The following is a 20,069-nucleotide window of genomic DNA, read 5'->3' as shown; positions in this document are numbered from 1 at the left end:
CATACCTGCCTCTGTACATGCGTCATGAACCAAGGGTCACCCTGGTCAGGAACTCCACACCTGATAGAGACTGTCAAGTCCAGTGATGGCCTGCAGTCCCAACCTGGGCCTGTGTGGGCTGCACTCTCCCACCATGAAACCCCTTGGAGGAGGTGCTGAGGTTGCAGGAAGAAGGAGCACATGATCATGCTGAGTGGGTGTGACCTGCCTGCACATGTTCAGCACCACCATGTTCCAGGACAAAGGATTCCCCAGGGAATGAGACTGACCCAGTGGCTGCCCTATGGGCTCACCGTCTGGTTGGAGGACAGCCAGGTGGTGTCTCCACAGGTTAGGGTACAAGCTCCTCAGGAAATGCACATGCTGACATGATGGATGGGCCCCTGGAGAGGTAACATCTGAGTGGGGACACACAGTAAGAGTGTCCTGGGCAGAGGGGTGGCACCTGCCAAGGCTCAGTGACAGAAGAGAGGGGAGGAGAACCCCAGCCCCACATGGGTGTTCCATGCACTCCTCAGACTGGACGCAGCCACCACCAGTCTCCAGAACACCCCCAACCTGCTGCACCCCACTACTTTCCCCATCTCAGGAGCTGGCAGTTCTTCTGCAGAAACCTGAGAGTCACCCTGCACCCCCACCTTCCTCTAAGGCCCCACATCCACCTAAGAGCTGGCTTTTTGGTCTCCACCTCCCAACTCCACCAGTCACCCGGCCACCCCAGCCTGGGCCTCCCCAGCTCCCACCTGGATCATCGATGGTCTCCTAATGAGACCTCCCGCCTGACTCTGCCTTTTGTCCCCCCACCCTTTCTACTCTCACCCTGGAAAGCATGCTGTCTCACCCTTGTAGGGAGGAGGTGTTTGACTGTTCCTCTCTTCTGGGGGGCAGCTCAGAGCTATGGTTCAGAGGAGGGACTCCAGGGCTGTTGGGGGGCCATGGCCAAACTGACTTAACCACCCTGAGCCTCAGTTTCCCAGCCATCACCAGTGATGGGTAATAAGCAGTATGAGCCTCACAGGGTGTGGGATGAACGCTAAGTGAATGAGTGCACATGGAAGCCTTTATCCTGGCTCCTCGAACCTCGGCACTCGGTCCCCAGCAGCTTGGACTGGTCCTCGCCCAAGGATGAAGTCAAGGATGCTGCTCAGGTGCACGTCTGGTACCTTCTCCATCCACACCCCTCAGAGGGCACTCAGGTGTCCTGGACCCCAAGCTATTCAAAGCCCAGTGTCAATGCAGGGTGCTGAAGGCCCAGCCCTTCCCCAAGAGTGGACGGGTCATTGTGTCGAGGAGAGTGACGCAAGGCTGCAGGCCAGAGCTCGAGGGCAGGCAGCCCCACCTCCGACGGCACCTTCCAGGTGCCATGTTGAGGCACCATGAGCAGGATTTTAAAATTCTACACTTATTTCATCTCAGTGCAGGAGCGGGAAAGAGAACATACAGTCTGTGTGAGCAACCCAAATCAAAAATAAATGAGGCAAGAAGAGGAACCAAAAATAGTCAACATCAGAGGCAGCAGCCTGCAACAGTGGCCAGCTGTCCCCGGCGAGCGGTTAGGAGGGAGGCTTTACGTGTATTACTAGGAACAGATTAATCAGGCCTGCAGTCCAATGATAAATCAGAATTACTAGCAAAGTAAAAGAGGTTAATGAGGACTCAGGGGGCACAGTGCCTCTGTGCCTTCTCCCCTCCTCCCCAGCACCCCACTAGGCAGTGGGGGCACAGGCTTGGCCAGCAGGCAGCATGAAAGTCATCTATAAGTGAGGGGGTCCCCTTCCTGACCAGAATGTCCCTACAAAAGGACAGAGCAGAGCTGCGAGTGCCATGGATCTTGTAAGGATCCACACTCCATCTTTTTTTGGTGGATGTCACCTCTTTTAATAGTTGTTCAGTCGCTCAGTTGTGTCCAATTCTTTGTGACCCCATGGACTACAGCACACCAGGCCTCCCTGTCCATCACCAACTCCTGGAGATTACTCAAACTTATGTCCATTGAGTTGGTGATGCCATCCAACTATCTCATCGTCTGTTGTCCCCTTCTCCTGCCCTCAATCTTTCCCAGCATCAGGGTCTTTTCTAATGAGTCAGCTCTTGGAATCAGGTGGCCACAGTATTGGAGCTTCAGCTTCAGCCTCAGTCCTTAGAGATAAAAGTTCTGCGAACTATGACCGGAGGGCCAGATCCAGCCTACCACCTGTTTTTTGTTTTTTGTTTTAATTTTTTTGATGTGGGCCATTTTTAAGGTCTACTGAATTTGTTACAATATTGCTTCTGTTTTATGTGTTTTTTGGGGGGGGTTGGCCGAGAGGCATGTGGGATCTTAGCTCCCAAACCAGGGATCAAACCCACATCCCCTCCATTGGAAGGTGAGGTCTTAACTACTGGACCACCAGGAAAAGTCCCTGTTTTTGTAGGTAAAGGTTTAGTAGTTTTTTGTTTGTTTTTTCTTTTCTTGGCCATGCCTCTTGGCAAACGGAATCTTATTTCCCCAACCAGGGGTGGAATCCATGTCCCCTGCAGTGGAAGCTCAGAGTCTTAACCAATGGCCTGCCAGGGAAATCCCTATAAATAAAGTTTTATTGACATACAGCCACACCCTCTCATTCACAAATTGTCTCTGGCTGCTTTCACAGGGCAGAGATTCACAAAGCCCAAAATATCGCCCTCTGGCCCCTCGCTGCACAGGCTTTGGTCCCCACCATAGATGTCTTTCATCAGATGCTCCAACATCCAGAGGGGTATCCAATCCATCAAAAGACATCTCCCAACAATGGGGGTTTGTTTGGTGGTGTTTCAGATTGCTGATGTTGGTTAGGGCTTTGGAGATGTCGTTTGAGTCAAAAAAGATTCTGCAGTAATTTGCTTTCTCTCATGCAAGGAACATCTTTGGGGTAGACACATTTGAGTCACATGATTAACCTCAGACCCCGAAGGTTAACAGCCGCAGGAAAGCCCTGGGCCCCACCTGCTAGCCACCCTCCCTGCTCTATTCCCCGGACATCTGAGGGGGAGAAACAGGTGGGCCCCCACAGGGCAAGGCAGAGCAGGCCCTCTTGGGGGTCCTCTTTCCTGTGATGTCCTTGGGGCCCACCCCCCACTCCATGAGTCACACAGAGTCCTTTCAAACCTTGAGCCTCGCAACACGTCCACCACTTGGGAAGGAAAGGACTCTTTAGACAGACTGTAGTGCCCAGTCATCATTCTGAGTAGGCGTTTTCTCATGGCCTGTGTGGAGCACTTGGAAAGTTTGCATAACACGTCACCAGGAAGGTATCTCCCAGGAAGAGGAGAAAAACCACAAGGAGCTTTTCAACCGTGAAGGTTTGCATTTCTGTGACGCCTCCAAGAGACCCCTCGCTCCTGACATGACCTGGGTGGGGACTACAGGATGGAGAACTAGTGTGCACCAGTGAGGAATCCCCCAAACCATGACCTGGGGCCCCTCCAGCCACCAGCATTGACAAATACACCTCCTGCATTTGCCCCCCCTCCCCAAGAGAGGTTTTGAATAGAGCCGGGCGAGACGCTGCACATCACACCGCCTTTGAGATGACTCTGCTTCTGGGTATCAGTTATTAAACTGGATTAGCGTCCAATCCCCAGAGAGGAGGTTGCGATCTCATATGCTAAAAACTCAACAGAATCCCAGAGTTGGCTTGAAAACCACCAAACCATCCAAGCTCACCTAACCGCACGAGATGAACAGGGACCAAGAGCTCCCATGGGGGCCTGGCTGAGCGCTTTCTACGGTGACCTCACTCAACTGAAGCACCACGTGGAGAGAGGTACTGCCCGAGACGTGGACCCAGGAAACAGGTGTGTGCTCACAGTGATGGGGGTGGAGTCCTGCTGGGGGCAGGGGGTCTGTGCCTCCAAAGGGTGTGTGTGAAGGTTGCCCAAAGCCCCTTTGCTCAAGGAGGGAGGTGTCGCCTCAGTAACTCCTAAAACAGGGCTCTTCAAACCTTTTCTACAGAGGACCAGAAAGTAAGCATTTTAGCCTTGCAGTCTGTGCAGCCTCTGTCCCAGCTTCTCAGCTCTGCCACATGACATGAGAGCAGTCATAGCTGATACGTGAATTGGTGTTCTGGCCTGAATGTCTGTGTCCCCCAAAATTCATATGAAGGAAAGTGCTCAGTCGCTCAGTCATATCTGACTTTTTCCGACCCCATGGACTGCAGCTGCCAGGCTCCTCTGTCCATCAGTTCATCCGCAGCTGCCGGGCTCCTCTGTCCATCAGTTCATCCAGGCAAGAATATTGGAGTGGGTTGCCATTTCCTCCTCCAGGAGTTCTTTCCAACCCCAGTGATTGTACCTGTGTCTCCTGCATTGGCAGTGGATTCTTTATCACTAGCCCCACCTGGGGATGTTAAAGCCCTAATTCCCAATGGGATACTCTTTGGCGTTGTGATCTTTGGGAGGTGGCTCAATCAGTAAAGAATCTACCAGCAACACAGGAGACCTGACTTCAATCCCTGGGTTGGGAAGATCCCCTGGAGAAGGGCATGGCTACCCATTCCAGTATTCCATGGACAGAGGAGCCTGGCAGGCTACAGTCCATGGGGTCACAGAATTGGACATAACAACTGACACTGGGTTTAGATGAGGTCAGGGTGGGGTCCCATGTTCAGTGCCTTTATAAGAAGAAAAGACCACAGCAAGCTTGTTCTCGGCCTCTGAGGACACAGGGAGAAGGCGGCCATCCTCAAGGTCGGAGGAGAGTCCTCAGCAAACACTGAATATGCCCACACCTGGAACTGGGACTTCCAGGCTCCAGAACTTGGAGGAAAAAATGTCTGCCGTTGACAGCCCCCCACCACCACATGTGGCATTTGTTATGGCAGCTGAATGTGCATGGCTCTGCACCAATGAAAGTTTATTCATGGACACTGAGATTTGAATTTTATATAATGTTCATGTCCCATGAAATATTCTCCTCTTGTTTTTCTTCCAACCACTTAAAACACGTGAGAACTATTCTTAGCTCAGAGGCTGGAGAGCGGAAGTGGACCCCGTGGGTGGAAGTTACAAGGATGCAGATTTCAACTCCTCATTTAAAAAAAAAAAAAAGGACCTTTTTCATCATTTCTGTTGTCCCCAGAGAACTAATCTGCTTAGAGTTCCCCACAGGTGGAGGTATGTGTGGCTCAGCAACATGGGGGCTTTGCAGAGGAACGTGTGTGTCTCCAGAGCCCTGGACTGACTCTGTCCTTCTCAACCTTGGGAGCAAACAGGACCTGTGAACCCAGTTCTCCCACTACACTTGGGGGATGTGCCTGCCTCCCAAGATCCTGACCCAAAGAAACGTGACTTACCATGAAGCGGATCTATTCAGCGCTTGCTCCTTAAGTTGTGAACACAGCTGGAACCCCTGTGAGGTCTGCCCTTAACAAGAGCATACTTGAGACACTCTCAAGACCTGCCTGGCACTCCATCTTGGTCTGTGGTCAGATTGGGGGCACAGAACAAGATGACTTGCTGCAGGTTACCCCATGCAGGCCACCTCCTGCCCCCTGCCCCAGCCTGAGACGCCGAGCACCCTGAATCACTCCTTGTGCTGAAAATGGAGGCAGAGGATTTCCCTGTGGTCCATGGATAAGACTCCATGTGCTCCTGACGCAGGGGGCACAGGCTAGATCCCTGCTCAGGGAACTAAGATCCTACATGCCACAAGGCACGGCCAAAAAGAAAAAAAAAAAACAGAGGCAGAATTCAGGAGGCAGCCTCCTCATGAGGAAGAAAAATTCCAGAAGATTCCCTTTCCACAAAAAAAGCAACATTTCCTTGAACCCCACCCCCCAACCAGGATTCTGCTGATAGACTGTGTCCCAGCCTCACCAGCTGGAAGATGACTCAGGAAGTGAGGCCCGTGGGTGGCCAGTGGGCCACTCAGCAACTCTGTCATGTTTATTGATCCAGCTCAAATCTATGGCTCAAACGGGTCCACAGAGAAGCCCTGGAGACTAAATGAAGTATCCTGAACTTTAAGCCCAGTGTTTAGCGGTCGCCTGCCCTCCCACTTCCAAAGGAATCTCTTGAAGAAGCATTGGCAGATGCTTGAAGAAAAACTATTTAGTCTTAGGGGCCACAAAAGAAGCTGTGGTTTGAGGCCTGACTCACTGTGGTTTCCCTGGTGGCTCAGACGGTAAAGAATCCACCTGCAATGCGGGAGACTTGGGTCTGATCCCTGGGTCGGGAAGATCCCCTGGAGAAGGGAGTAGCTACCCACTCCAGTATTCTTGCCTGGAGAATCCCAAGGACAGAGGAGCCTGGCAGGCTATGGTGGCCTTGAGTAACATTTAATATTCTAGGGCCTAGAGTCCTGACTGTAAAGGCACCCCCACCTTTGAGAGTTAAAGCAGCAAGGGCTGTGTGTGATGGGGATACTCAGCCAGGGGGCTCTCCTCCCTGACCCCTCCCCAGGGCTTCTCTTTTTTTCTCTTTGCTCTCCCTCCCCACTCCTCTCCCTCCTGTTCTCCCCACAATACCCCCCCCCCAGGCTGTTTACTTCTCCCTTCTCTTTCCCCTTTGTTTTCCATCACCCCTTCTGTGTCTTAATCCTGCCGGGACTGTAGCAGCCAACTCCCTCAGCAGCCTCAGAGCCCCGTGCCCACCCCTGGGGCAGAGGGGGGCCCACTTGGGGGGCGGGGGAGAGAATCCGTGCTTGGGCGGGTGATAGGCCATGTCTGGGGCTGCAGATGCAGCGCAGCACAGATGGAACATTCCATCCACACCCTCCCTCTGGCTCTCCCCTCCCTGCCCCCCCAGGAAGGGGCATCCCCCTCACCTGTCCTCCCAGGCTGCCCCACCCCCACATCACCTGCAGGCACCTGCTGTGTCCTGGCACAGTGCTGGGACCAGGACTGGGATGTGAGTGAGAGGCAGATTCCTGCCCAGATTCCCTGTCCCCCCGGGAGGGCGTCCTAGCAGTGCCTGACTCAGAGCGCAGCTCTGGAATCAGCCCAGTCCTGGGTTCGAATCCTGGCCATAGGCCTGACCTCTGACCCTCAGGGTCATCATCCATGAAGCAGTAACCCCCCCACCCAGGGCTATGGGGACAATCAAATGAAGAGACGAGGGTAGAAGGTGTGTAGCCCAGCCCTGGCACAAAGCTGGCACCAATAAGCAGGAACTCTCTTTAACAGCCCCAGAGCTAGCTTGGTGGCTGCCTGGCTGTATATCTGTCCCCAACCCCTGGCAGAGAGGGGCCCCCCGGGTTGTCTGGGGCCCTCCTCAGGACACGCCTGGGACTAGAAGCCACACCCTGTCTCGCCAAGCATCCTCCGCATTGTCGCTCACGCCACCAGCTTCCTGGTTGGCCCGTGGTCCCGCCGTGTTCACCTTCCACGTCGTACACACCAAGATGTTCTTGTCTCCGGCCACTTTGACCCGAGAGCAGGTACTCGGGGCATTTTGGGGACTCTGCTTCCCAGGATGGGTTCTGTGCTTGAGGGGACAACACCCCACCTCCCTCTGCAGGGTTGGGGTGCTCCCTTGACTTCCAGGGTTCCTCGGCCCAGCAGCGCCCTGGGCCCTGCACCCCCACAGGACTGGCTACAGCCGGGGTGGGAGCTGCCCCTGTGGACTCCCTGCTAGACTCAGGCGGAGCCCACGTGACCAGCTGTCACAGCAGCTGCAGGTGTCCCCCCCTACCCACCCCGGAGAGACTGGCAAGCCTCCTCTGACCCAGTGACTGCTGGGCGGCGGGCGGGCTGGTGGGGCGCGGCATGTGGCACCCAGGGGAGGTGTCTGACACAGCTCTACCTCCCGGGTGGCTGGCTTCTGCTTTCATCACCCCGTCAAGGAGCTGCCAGAGATCAAGGGCGCAGCGGGGCCTCCTCTGTGGGGCCTGGGGGGTGAGGGGGCAGCTGCCGAGTGGCCCCAGCAGCTCCTGGAGAGGAGCCTGCCAGTCTGCTGTCTCCAGAAACCCCCTTGACCACAACCCCAGACCTGGGTTCCCATCTCTGAGTAGAGAGTAGTTTCACAGTCAGAAGGAGCAGGGGTCCTGCCTTAAAAATGATCAAAGGGGCCCCATCCCTCCCCTCTCCTGGAGGGCAGAGTTCAGGGCAAGAGTGGGTGGCAGGAGGATCCCTTGGATTCCTTCCCCGCCCTTCAGGTCTGTCCTGGCAGAGCACCCGTGGTCACCACGTGGAGGAGGCACAAGGCAAGCTCCCTGGAGCCTAAGGGGCCTCCTCCGGGCCCGGAAAAGTTCAGCCTCTCAGTACCTCCCTCCCCCACCTCGCTCTTCTCTCCACTCTGGGCCCCAGCAGGATATCAATGCAGGCTGTGGTCACTGTGGGAGGCCAGGGCAGCGGGTGGGAAGGAGACCCTGAGCTTTCTGGGCTGGACAGGAAGGCTCTGATAGTTGCTGAATGAATGACCGTGGGAATGCCTTGGCCTGGGCACTCAGGCAAGGTTATGGAGATTCCAGAGCATGTGTGGGGTTTTGTTTCCTGCATCTTGCCCTGACCCGCTGCAGCTCACATGGTCTGTAGAGTACCAAGGCCCCTCTTCCCAGGATCAAATGACCACACCCTTCCACCTGTGGTCACCAGGATCTGGATGGTGCTGGGGGAGCCATGGCCGAGAGATGAGCCCCCCACCCCGTGAGCCAAGCCTCCATCCCCTCCCAGGGTGTCCCCAAGACTGGGGGCCTTTGGCTGCTGACCCCCAACCTGCCATCACTATGTCCAGCTGGGACATACCCAGGAGCCACAGTGAGGCTTCACCTCAGGTGGAAAGCACCCAGCCAGCAGGTGCATAAGCAGTGGGTGTGGACCTGGGTGGTCTGCACTAGGCGAAAGGCCTTTCATCGTTGCTTTGGGAGAGGTGGGTTTGGGGACTGTAATCTTTTTTATCATGGCACTAATTATATATGAGCAGGAACTCTCCCTGAAACAGTCCAGCCCTGGCTCTATGCTGACTGACCCATTTGTAATCAGGGAACAGGCATCTGAAGGTTGCTCTGAAAAAATGGAAACTTTTAGTCTGTGATCTTGATAAGGAATTCTTAATGGGGCACTGATCAGACATGTGAACAGATGCTATCAGGCAGTCTTACCCCTGGGCTCCATGACGGGTCCAGATTTCTCCACTGTTGTCTGACCACACGTGGTCCATGCTATGAAGTGTTGGGTTGGAGGGATCACCGTGCCACCCATCCCCCCGGCTCAGGCCTCTGGAGCTGAGAGGAGAGACTGAGGTTCTCATTGGCAAACAGCAGGGCATCCTGGCTGTGACCCCCACCCCCTAATAAAGATTGCACCATTCTTCCCATGAACTCCATCTGACTCAGCAAGATCTGGATGGTGCTGTTTGGTAGTGGTGTTGTTAACCTCCAGTCCCTTCTGGCAAGCAGGCCCCTCTGCTTGTCCCCACAATGACTCCCTGAGCTCAGTGGACACCTCAAGTGCACACACATTCGGTAGCTCTCGCCCTTTGCTGCCCATCTTGCTTGTAGGGGAGGAGTTGTCTCCCATCTTGGGGCTCCTAGCTTCTGGGAGAGAGAGGAAGGGGAGTTACACAAGCGCCCTTCCGGATCTGTGTGGTTTCAAGCAGTTACACCTCTTCCTGTCTCTTCTCGAGGCGCCCTGTGGCCATCGTGGCTTCCGCAGGCTCTGGGCCTGTAAAAGACAGTGGTTTTGTGCTGTGTCACAGTCAGAGCGATACCTCGGGGCTTTGGTAGAAGGATTTCCAGGGTTCGAGAAGCAGCATGCAAAATGACATCAGTTTGAGAAGCAGGAACTTGAGTTCTAACCCTGAGGCCTGAGCTTCCAGGGAGATCACCCAACGCCTGTCACATGCCCATCACACCCAGGCACCATGAGCTTCTCCCTGGTCCCCCAGTCAGTACTCACAGAGCATCTTCCGTGTACCTGATGCTGCTGGGACAATCAGTGAGCACAGGAAGTGACGCCCCCTGCCCTGTTGGAGCCAACATCCCTGTGGTCTCAGGGGAAATGTTGCTGTTGTTCAGTCACTCAGTCGTGTTGGATTCTGCAGCCCTATGGACTGCAGCATACTAGGCTCCTCTGCCCTTCACCATATCCCAGAGTTTGCTCAGATTCATGTCCATTGAGTCAGTGATGCCATCCAACCATCTCATCCTCTGTCACTCTCTTCTCTTCCTGCCCTCAATCTTTCCCAGCATCAGGGTCTTTTCCAGTGAGTCGGGTCTTCATATCAGGTGGTCAGAGTACTGGAGCTTCAGCTTCAGCATCACTTTTTCCAAAGAATATTTGGGTTTATTTCCTTTAGGATTGACTGGTTTGATCTCTTTGCTGTCCAAGGGTCTCTCAAGAGTCTTCTCCAGCACCACAATTTGAAAGCATCAATTCTTTGGCACTCAGCCTTCTTGAGCCTTGGGATCACAGCCTTGTTGTGGCGAAGGGACTTGCATAACTCAATGAAGCTATGAGTCTTGTTGTGCCACCCAAGACAGACAGGTCATAGTGAGGAATTCCAACAAAACGTGGACCACTGGAGGAGGGAATGGCAAACCACTCCAGTATTTTGCTGCAGGAACCCTATGAACATATGGAAAGGCACGGAAAATGAGGACTGAGTAAGGGCAAGGAAGAGTCCATTACTGGTGTCTCCATGGTGAACCACCAAGATGGCCTCAAGGGGCCCCACCTTCTGGTCCTCACACCCTCTGTCATATTTGGGTTGGCTTCCCTGGTGGCTCAGAGGTTAAAGCGTCTGCCTGCAATCGGGAGACCTGGGTTCGATCCCTGGGCTGGGAAGATTCCCTGGAGAAGGAAATGGCAACCCACTCCAGTATTCTTGCCTGGAGAATCCCATGGACGGAGGAGCCTGGTGGGCTACAGTCCATGGGGTTGCAAAGAGTCGGACACGACTGAGCAACTTCACTTTCACTTTCTTTCACTTTATGACCCATAGACACATCTCTTGAGTCTCAGTCAGGTAAGACACAGCAGCGTCTCTCTCTCCATCCCTTGCCCTGGGGGAAGCCAACTGCTTTTACCTGAGAGATCCAGGGAGTACAGGACTCATCCTGTGCACGGCCTCATCCAGGAGACATCTAAGAAGAGGAGCCTTCAAGGGAATTCCCCAGCAGTCCAGTGGTTAGGACTCTGACCTCTCACTGCCAAGGGCCAGGGTCCAGTCCCAGACCAGGGAATTAAGATCCCATGGTGAGGCAAGAAAAAAGAGGAGGAGCCTTCAGATGAGACTGTGGCCCCAGCTGACATCCTGCCCGCAGCCTCAGGAAAAACCCTGAGCCATAACCACCCAGTCAAGTCAGTCCCGGACTCCTGATTCCAAAGCTATGTGAGAAACGTTTGTTGTTGTAAGCCACTAATCCTTGTCATGTGGCAATAGATAACTGATACCGTGTTATCATTCTTAAGACCTCAGTGAACTAGGGCCCAGCCTTCTGGACCCTCTGAGCTTCCAGGGTGGTCCAGAATGAGGGTGCAGCCCCAGCTGGCCCCCCACCATGGCACTGAGTCACAGCTGCGCATGGTCTCTTCCATAAGCAATGAGACTTTTTCTGGAAAAGTGAAAAAGATGAGAAGACTTCTGAGAGCAAGGGAAAGAGGCAGCAAAGGAAAAGAGTTGTAGTGAGTCTGAGGACCCTGAAAAGTGATTTTTCTGGAAGGCAGGACCGCTGCCCGGGAGCAGGCTGCTGCTAGGATGGACATACCTGTGGAAGAACCACATCACCTGCCGTTGGCTCAGAGTGCAAATGTTCGGGAAGGAGCTGTGATCTCAGACTTCCGGGCGTGGGCAGCACTTTCCCTCAGCCAGGCTGGGCACAGGCAGATCCCAGCCCCCGAGGCCCTGACTGCTCACCCCACCTGCTAACGCATCAGCTCCTCTCCGACTCCTCTTACCATCCCATCTCACAGATGGAGAAACTGACGCTTGGGAAGGTTGAGAGATTTGCCCAAGGCCAGATACCAATAAAGGGCAGTTACAGCTCAAACCGAGGGGCAGATTTGAACCCCAACTGGGCCTCGACTCCCTCCCCAACACCTGGAATGGTCACTCAGAGTGGAGCCGGGTCACCCACCCAGCCCTAAAAGAAGGTGGAAACGTGAATAGGCTCCTGCAGGATTCTTTCTTTCTTAATACTGATTTTTATTTATTTACTTATTTGACTGCACCAGATCTTAGTTACAGCGTGTGGAATCTAGTTCCCTGACCAGGGACGGAACCCAGACCCCCTGCATTGGGAGCACAGTCTTACCCACTAAACCACCACTAAATCCCTCCAGCAAGATTTCGATTTAGAAACAGTTACCCTCTCCAGAAGGGCTTCCCAGGTGGCGCTAGTGGTAAAGAACACACCTGTCAATGCAGGAGACATAAGAGACGTGGGTTCAGTCCCCGGGTCAGGAAGATCCCCTGGAGGAGGGCATCCCAACCCATTCCAGTATTCTTGCCTGGAGAATCCCATGGACAGAGGAGCCTGGCAGGCTACTGTCCATGGGATCACAAAGAGTCAGACATGACTGAAGTGACTTAGCATGCATGCACCCTCTCCAAAGCTCAAAGGGCTAACTTCACATCAAGAAATCTCACTTCATGAAGGTTCTCGTCACCCAAGTTTTGGGCTCCAGAGTCTACGGTAGAGAGACAGCCTGACCTCCTTTTCCAGTGACTAGAAGTAGCTCCCGGTCACCCACTGGCGTTATAATTTAGTGCAACAAGAATGACCCTGAATATGAAAGCACAGCAGAACATGCTGCCAGCAGTGCTAAAGTTAAAGGTCCATTCACCATCTGGATAACAGTCCTCGTGGCAGGCCAGTGCGTTCCTGGTGCTGCCAGCTCCACATCACAGGGCAGCTGGCGATGCCCAGTTAAGGTCAGGTGGCTCTTGCATGGGAGCCTGGCCTCTTTGGGCCAGAGGTGGTGGGAGTTGTCTCGGGCAGGTTCGTCCATGACAATTGCAGAGACTCCAATGCAAGTCTCCTATGGCTGAGGCTAGAGATGACACCTCGTCATTCTGCTCATTCTCCACTGGCCTGAGCATGTGTGTGTGTGTGTGTGTGTGTGTCTGTGTGTGTGTCTGTGTGTGTGTCTGTGTGTGTGTTTGTGTGTGTGCAAGCACACACAAGCACGCATGCATGTTTGGGGGAAGTGGCAGAGTCACTCACCAAAAGACCTGTTTATGGGAGGAGTGAGCCATGGAGACTGATGACTCAGTCTCCTAGACCCTCATTCCCTCCTTCTATGCAAATCAGATGCCAGCTCATCAACCAGAACATCTGAGAAACCAGAGCAGGTGGTCCGCCAATCAGACTCAATCAGAAAGCATCTCTCGACTCACTGGCTTGGTCTGAACTTTATGGTTTCTTGGCTTTACTGTGAATTCTTTTTCTTCTCTCACATGGATGCACTGAATTCTTCCCTCTCGTGCAAGTAGCTCTTATCAAGTCTGAGAAGTCAGATTCCATCTTTAATGCTGGGGGTGAAGGATCAGAGAAAGAGGGAGAGAGAAGGAGCCACTTCCAGCTCTGAATTGGACACCCTCAGGGATATCAGCCCCCAGAATAATATAGTCATTTATTCTGAGCTGCACCAGAGAAACTGAGGGTTTTATAGGCCAGCCACCCATTTTGCAGATGAGAAAACTGAGGCTTGAAGAGAGAGTTCGTGTGTCCTAGTTGAGGGTGCCTCACCGTGGTCTGCTGTGACCCTGGACTTTTTGCCCAGTTCATCCAGTTTATTCTGGGGCTTTCCCTCTGTGGGTGTCAGTGCGCGTGTCCATGTTTAAAATCATGTCATGGGTCCACTTGCCCAGAAGACTGTCAGCCCAAGTCTCAGGGCCAATCCCGCCGCTCTGGGGCCCTCAGTCAAGTCCCTGAAAGAGTCTGACCATTAGGGCCTGCCTGGGGTTGCAGCTTTGATGACAGCCTGAGACCTGCAGGAGTCTGTGTTTGTGTTTTCTTCCCATTTAAATTCGGCCTCCAGCCCTCATGTCATCTATGCTGGGAGCCTTAACCGGATGCATAGCGGCCTTTCTGGGAAAACTGAAGGGGAAAACACTTACAGTGAGAGGTTGCAGGGGAAGTGGATCCTCACGCAGCCTCAGAGGGGCCTCCTTGTGGTTACCGGGTAATTATGAAGGAAGGAGTGCACCGCGCCGGGTAGAAGCTGTCTTAACCAAGTGACAGAACCTGGCTTGCCCATCATGGGCAAACACACGTGTGAGTCCTGTTTAGATTCGCCAGAAAGACACACCTCGCCAAAAGTTTAGCCAGATCTAATCATCAGGCTGCAGTCACAAATGCAAACCATGGGGCCAACTGCAGGACTCACGGCCTGAGCTTTGCAAAAACCTCAATACCATGAAAAGCAAAAATGAAAACAGCAATGATGGTGGGAGTGGGGGTGGTGCTGGATCAGGAGAGAAATAACTGAGGCCATCTATGAACCTTGAGTGGATTCTGAAATTTTTTAAGCTACAGAATATATTTTGGAATCATTGGGAAATTTTTAATCTCCATTTTATTTATTTCTCCTTTGATCTTTATTACTTCCTTCTGCTGACTTCAGATTTTGTTTGTTCTTTTTCTAATTCTTTTATTATGTGGTAAATTAGGTTGTTTATATGAGATTGTTGTTTATATGAGATTTTTCTTCTTTTTTGAAGAATGAGGAACATTTTAATATAGGCTACATATCAAATTGTTGTTGTTGCTAAGTCATGTCCTACTCTTTGCAACCCCATGGATTGAAGCCCACCAGGCTCCACTGTCCATGGGATTTTTCCAGGCAAGAATACTGAAGTGGGTTGTCCTTTCCTTCTCCAGGGGATCTTCCCAACCCAAGGATTGAACCCATGTCTCCTGCATTGACAGACAGATTCTTTTCCACTGAGCCACCTATATGGGGTGGTACTGAGTTAATTGCCTTAGTCATGATCCTGGTATTGGGTTATGTAAGACAGAATTCTTATTCTCAGAAGATGCTTGCTGCAGTGCCGAGGGTTGACGTGCATGAGATCACAACTATCAGATGGTTCAGGAAAAAACTGTGTGTGAAGAGGGGGGAGAAGACATAAGGAAGCGGGAGGAGGAAGGGGTAGGGGAGGCAGTGCAGGCAAACGGAGCAGATGTGGACCATGGGGAAGTAGGATGAAGGGCAATAGGTGTTTGCTGCTGTTCTGAGCTTTTACAATTTGTCTGATGTTTGAAAGTTTTCAAAATAATAAGTTGTAGAGAAGACTGTCCACACTTGGAGTCTCCTGACCCTCTAGGTTCCCTGTCGTCACTCAGCTCAGCCTGCAAAGGGTAAGAGCTGGGACTGACTCAGCATCTCTCCTCTTGGGCTCAGAGCATGTCTTCTCTTTGCTCCCATGAGAAAGTATGAACAGGCCTTTGTGAGCACTCCATGCTGTGTCTCCAGGTGTAAATCAGGTAGTTTGTTCAAGGTCACACGTAGATCCGGTCGACGTGCAGGAGACGGGAGGAACCCAGCCTTCAGACTCACAGCCTGGACCCCAAGCCACACCCTCTCAGCTGCCCCTCCCGTCCCTCTTGAGCCTGGTGTGTGGTCACATGGTTTCTGAATAATCCCAGGGAGTGGGGGGCATGCCTGCCTGCCTGTCTCAGAGGTGCTGGAGCCCAGCACAGCCTGGGAGTCACAGCATCCCCACTAGGACGTCAAGTTCTCGGGGATTGGCTGCCTGGCAGATGCAGTGGCTCCTGATTGGATAGTGGCAGCTGCAGAGCAAGGAGGTGGGCTCTGGGCACGTTGGCTGTGCCCCTGAACTATGCTAAGCAGGGGTCTTGGGGAAACTTCACCAATCCTTTTCCCCCTCTGGAGCGGCCAAGGTGCTGACCTCCCCAGGAGGAATGAGACAAGCACGGATCGTGGCTTGTGATTCTTTTCCTCATAAGTGGGCATCAGAGCATGGCCAGGGCCCGGCTGTGAGCCGAGAAGCTCGCTTCTGACCCTGAGGGACCTGACGTTCCAGAGTCCGGGCTAGGGGTAAGAAGTAGGGCGCCTCCCTAAGTGACCACTGCCACCTGTAGCTGCCGTGAGCACCCCTACTGGACAGAGTGGGCATTGCAACCCCAGAGAAGACTGCCCTGTCGCCTGCTCCTCAGGCCCCAGTCCCTAGCCCTCGCCCTACCCGACGTGTGCCAAGCACAGCTGTGAACCCAGCAGACAAAATTCCCTGCATCCATGGAGCTGACATATTGGGGTCATAAATGAGATAGCAAGTGAAATATAAGATGCGCTAGAAAGTGACAGGTGCCACGGAAGGATTAAGATAGTGTCCAGAGAAGGTGCTTCCCAGGTGGCTCAGTGGTAAAGAATCTACTTGCCAATGCAGGAGACTCCACAAATGCAGGTTCAATCCCTGGGTTGGGAAGATCCCCTGGAGAAGGAAATGGCAACCCATTCCAGTATTCTTGCCTAGAAAATCCCATGGACAGAGGAGCCTGGTGGGCTACATACAATCCATGGGGTTGCAAAGAGTTGGGACAATACTGAGCAACTGAGTACGCATGCACACACATCCAGAGATGACTCCATGACAATGTGACCTCTGTATCAGGAGGTGAAGGTCAGGGTCCCTTAGGTGGGTCTGGGGTCAGAGAGCTTAGGCAGAAGGAAAGCAGGTGTGGACACCCTGAGGTTGAAGTGTCTGTGGGGTTCACAGGACCCTATGGAGCCCATATATCTGTGGCAATGAGCAAAGAGGCAGGAGGTGGGGTGGGATGTCAGAGAGGTCATGGCTCAGGCGGAGGCCACTGTTGAGACCGAGGCTTTCACTCTGCATAGAAGGGGAAACCACTGGAAGGACTGAGCAGAGTAGAATGATCTGCGGCCCTCCCCCCTCAGTGGACTGGGGTCAGGGAAAGTGCATGCATGCCATGCAAGCTAAGTCGATTCAGTCATGTCTGACTCTGTGACCCCATGGACTGTAACCTGCCAGACTCCTCTGTCCATGGGATTTCCCAGGCAAGAATATTGGAGTGGGTAACCATTTCCTCCTCTAGGGGATCTTCCCTACCCAGGGATCAAACTCCAATCTCTTGCATCTCCTGCATTGGCAGGCAAATTCTTTACCAGTAGTGCCACCTGGGAAGCCCCAGGGAAAGTGAATTATCCAATATGATCCTGGGTGACCGCAGTGTTACTTCCTGGCCTGAGGAAGACAGCCCAGACCCCAAGTCCACAGATTGGCTCTGGTCCCCCCATCTCTACAGAGTTTGGGCAATGGAGAAGTGCTCCTAGAACTTCAGGAAAGCAGTCAGGGAGGGGTGGGGTGGGAGCGTGGAGGGATGGAGTGGAATCTTCACCGGCACTGAACCGGATCTCAGGCTCATCTGAGCCCCCGTGGGTTTGTCTGTCTGTCTGATGCGTACATGTGTGCTCAATCATGTCTGACTCTTTGCAACCCCAAAGGCTGTAGCCCGCCAGGCTCCTCGGTGCATGGAAACCTCCAGGCACGAATACTGAAGTGGGTAGCCATTCTCTTCTCCAGGGGATCTTCCCAGCCCAGGGATCGAACTTGTGTCTCCTGCATTGGCAGGTGGATTCTTTACTGCTGAGCCAACAGAGAAGCCCTGTCTATCTGACAAAGGACATACAGATGCCCAAGGAACCAGGCTTCAGGATCACAGAGCATCTTGACTGTACCTGACTGGTCTTTTTTAACCAGCTCCCCTCTTTCTCTGCTCTCCCTTCAGAACCTCACCTCCGTGAAGAAGGAAGTGCATCAGGACAAGTGAGGCCGGCTCCATGTATCCGGAATCAACCACGGGCTCCCCAGCTCGGCTCTCCCTGCGGCAGACGGGCTCCCCCGGCATGATCTACAGGTGACGCCCCTGCACCATCCCCCAAGCCCCTCCCAGGATCAGTCCTGCCTCTGAGGAGGGGTCCCCAAGCCAGCCACCTCCCCGTGACCTAGAGGGAAGGGACTAAGTGAGTGCACAGGGCTGTAAGTTGCATGCAAGCCAGCCGTTTCTCCATGGTACCCCATGGACTATAGCCCACCAGGCTGCTCTGTCCATGGGATTTTCCAGGTAAAAATACTGGAGTAGGTGGCCATTCCTCCTCCAGACCCAGGGATCAAACCCAGGTCTCCTGCATTGTAAGCAGATTCTTTACCATCTGAGCCACCAGGGAAGCCTTTAAGACCAAAATGGGAAAGAAAAAAATGAGAGGTTTGACCAGGTGGGATAGAGCCAGGATTAGACTCCTGCCTTGTCTCTGACTCTTCTGAAATATTCCATGGGAGGTAACAGAGGCCCTTCCTGGATTCTGTTTCTCTTTTACATGTCATGGCTCCTGTGGTCCCACCAGCTTCCCCGACACCCTGAATGAGGCTCAAAGCCTTATAACCAGTGTGGAGCCTGTGGACAGTGGGGGCGGCCAGGTGCTTAATGGGCCCATGAGAACTTCTCCTGGAAAGCCCACTTCCAGATCCAGCTCTGGGTCTTTCCATTTGGAAAATAGCCCAGGCTGAACCACAGGGAGGCTGTGGGGAAGGTGTGGGGTGGAACAGCTGGCTCTGTGGTCAGAGCACAGACCTTGATGGTATTGCTATCACAGAAGACTGGGGTGTGAGTGGAACCCTGGGGGCTCATCAGTCCTTCAAACCGCTGGATCTTCAGGTCACTGTCAGGGCCTGAGCTAGAGTGAGTGTCTACAAAAACCATGGGGAACAGTGGCATCCCTCCTTCGTCGAGATCCTAAAAAGAACCCCATAGTCTCGTGCATACTTGCCAGCAGGTGGGTGTGGGCATTTCCTGGTTTGAATGTTTTCAATCGTTGTTATGATTCGTGAAAACCCAAAAAAAGACTCCCCCAGAGGCTAACCTCTAGGCTTCACCTCCCCGCCTGGCGTGAGAACCAGACCAGGCAGAGACCCCCGTGTCCAAATAAACGGGCCTCTGCCTCCCTGTGCCACTGGGTGGCGCTGCGGCCGAGCGCTCGGTACCCAAGCAGAAGGGGGCGGGGCCGGGGTTGCGGGGCGTCGGTGATGCTTCCCGGGCTGGCACCTCCCTGTGCGTGGCTGATGACAACTGTGGCTTCTCTCTCTTCTCTCCCTGTCTCCTTCTCTCTCCTCCATTGCTGTCCGCAGTACTCGGTATGGGAGCCCCAAAAGACAGCTCCAGTTTTACAGGTAACGAGCTTCTCCGTTTTCCCTAAAACCGGCAGCAAGCACGGGAGCGGGTGGGAGGACCCCGCCATCCGGGCCGGGGGCGCTGGTGATTTCTCCGCACGTGAAAAATCCTCCCCGTGAGATTCAGGCTCTGGTCCTCTCTCGGTGTTGCGACGGCATCATGATGAAACCGTGCAGTCGGGCTCGTCATCTGGAACTTGCTTTGATTTGAGCTGGGCACTCGCCAGATCTCTCTTAAGAGAGAGATCGCTCTCTCTACTCGCTACTCGCTACTCTACTCGCTCCTCCGGCAGTAGATTGAGTCCTTTCCTGTGATCCCAGCTTTGTGCTCTTGGGTGGTCAAAGTGAAAGACATGCCCCCAGTCCCTCATTCTCCCCTTGTCCTTGGATCTGAGCTGATTTGCAGCCTACGGAGCTCCCTGGGGAGTGTGGCTCCGACGGGACCTGGGTCAGAGTGGGGATGGATGCGTTGACTTCTTTCTGATTATTTCCCTGTTGGAAATCAGCACACCTGTGTCCCCAGAGGGAGAGGCTGTCAGCAGACGGACAGGCTTGCAGTCCATCCTGAGGCACATCCCATCAGCAGAATCCTCCGGGACGGGTCCCTTCCTCCCTCTGGGCAGCCTCTTCCTGACCTCTAGGGTAGGGCATGCACCACAAACACACACGCTCTTGAAAATCTCTAACTCTGGGAATTTACTTCGACATTTTCCTCCATGGGGAACATGTCAGGCTTATGGAACTCACAGGGCAGCGCCGCCAGCTTTAGGACTGGACACTCAGCGGGCAGGGCTCTGTCTGTGGTGCATTGTGGCCTCCAAGCCTGAGAGGTCTCTGTCCAGAGCCTGCTCCCTGGCATGTGCACCCCAGCGGTGACAGAGCTGTGGCCTCTTATTGCTGATGCGCCAGGGGTCTGCTCAGGCAGTGGGTGCACCCCAGCAGTGACAGAGCCATGG

General features: G+C 53.7%; 1 protein-coding gene across 9 annotated transcripts in view; it reads left to right on the top strand.

Moving 5' to 3' along the window:
* The window catches only part of KCNAB2 (potassium voltage-gated channel subfamily A regulatory beta subunit 2), a 96,249-nt gene that overhangs the window by 19,744 nt on the left and 56,436 nt on the right, over window positions 1–20,069 (top strand). For 4 of the 9 annotated variants that reach the window (XM_019976767.2, XM_070768316.1, XM_070768319.1 and 1 more), the window contains exons 2-3: window positions 17,675–17,803; window positions 19,072–19,113. In XM_019976767.2, the coding sequence (XP_019832326.1) occupies window positions 17,727–17,803; window positions 19,072–19,113 (119 nt within the window). In that variant the 5' untranslated portion in view covers window positions 17,675–17,726. Of the gene's footprint in view, window positions 1–3,641; window positions 3,817–7,258; window positions 7,397–17,674; window positions 17,804–19,071; window positions 19,114–20,069 lie in introns of those variants that run through there. The other 5 variants (XM_019976770.2, XM_070768321.1, XM_070768318.1 and 2 more) reach the window with 4 other exon arrangements.

Source organism: Bos indicus, chromosome 16 (genome assembly GCF_029378745.1).
Source record: "Bos indicus isolate NIAB-ARS_2022 breed Sahiwal x Tharparkar chromosome 16, NIAB-ARS_B.indTharparkar_mat_pri_1.0, whole genome shotgun sequence".
Classification (NCBI taxonomy): domain Eukaryota; kingdom Metazoa; phylum Chordata; class Mammalia; order Artiodactyla; family Bovidae; genus Bos; species Bos indicus.
The sequence above is the reverse complement of the archived record's forward strand: the minus strand, read 5'-3'. Positions and strand labels throughout refer to the sequence as shown.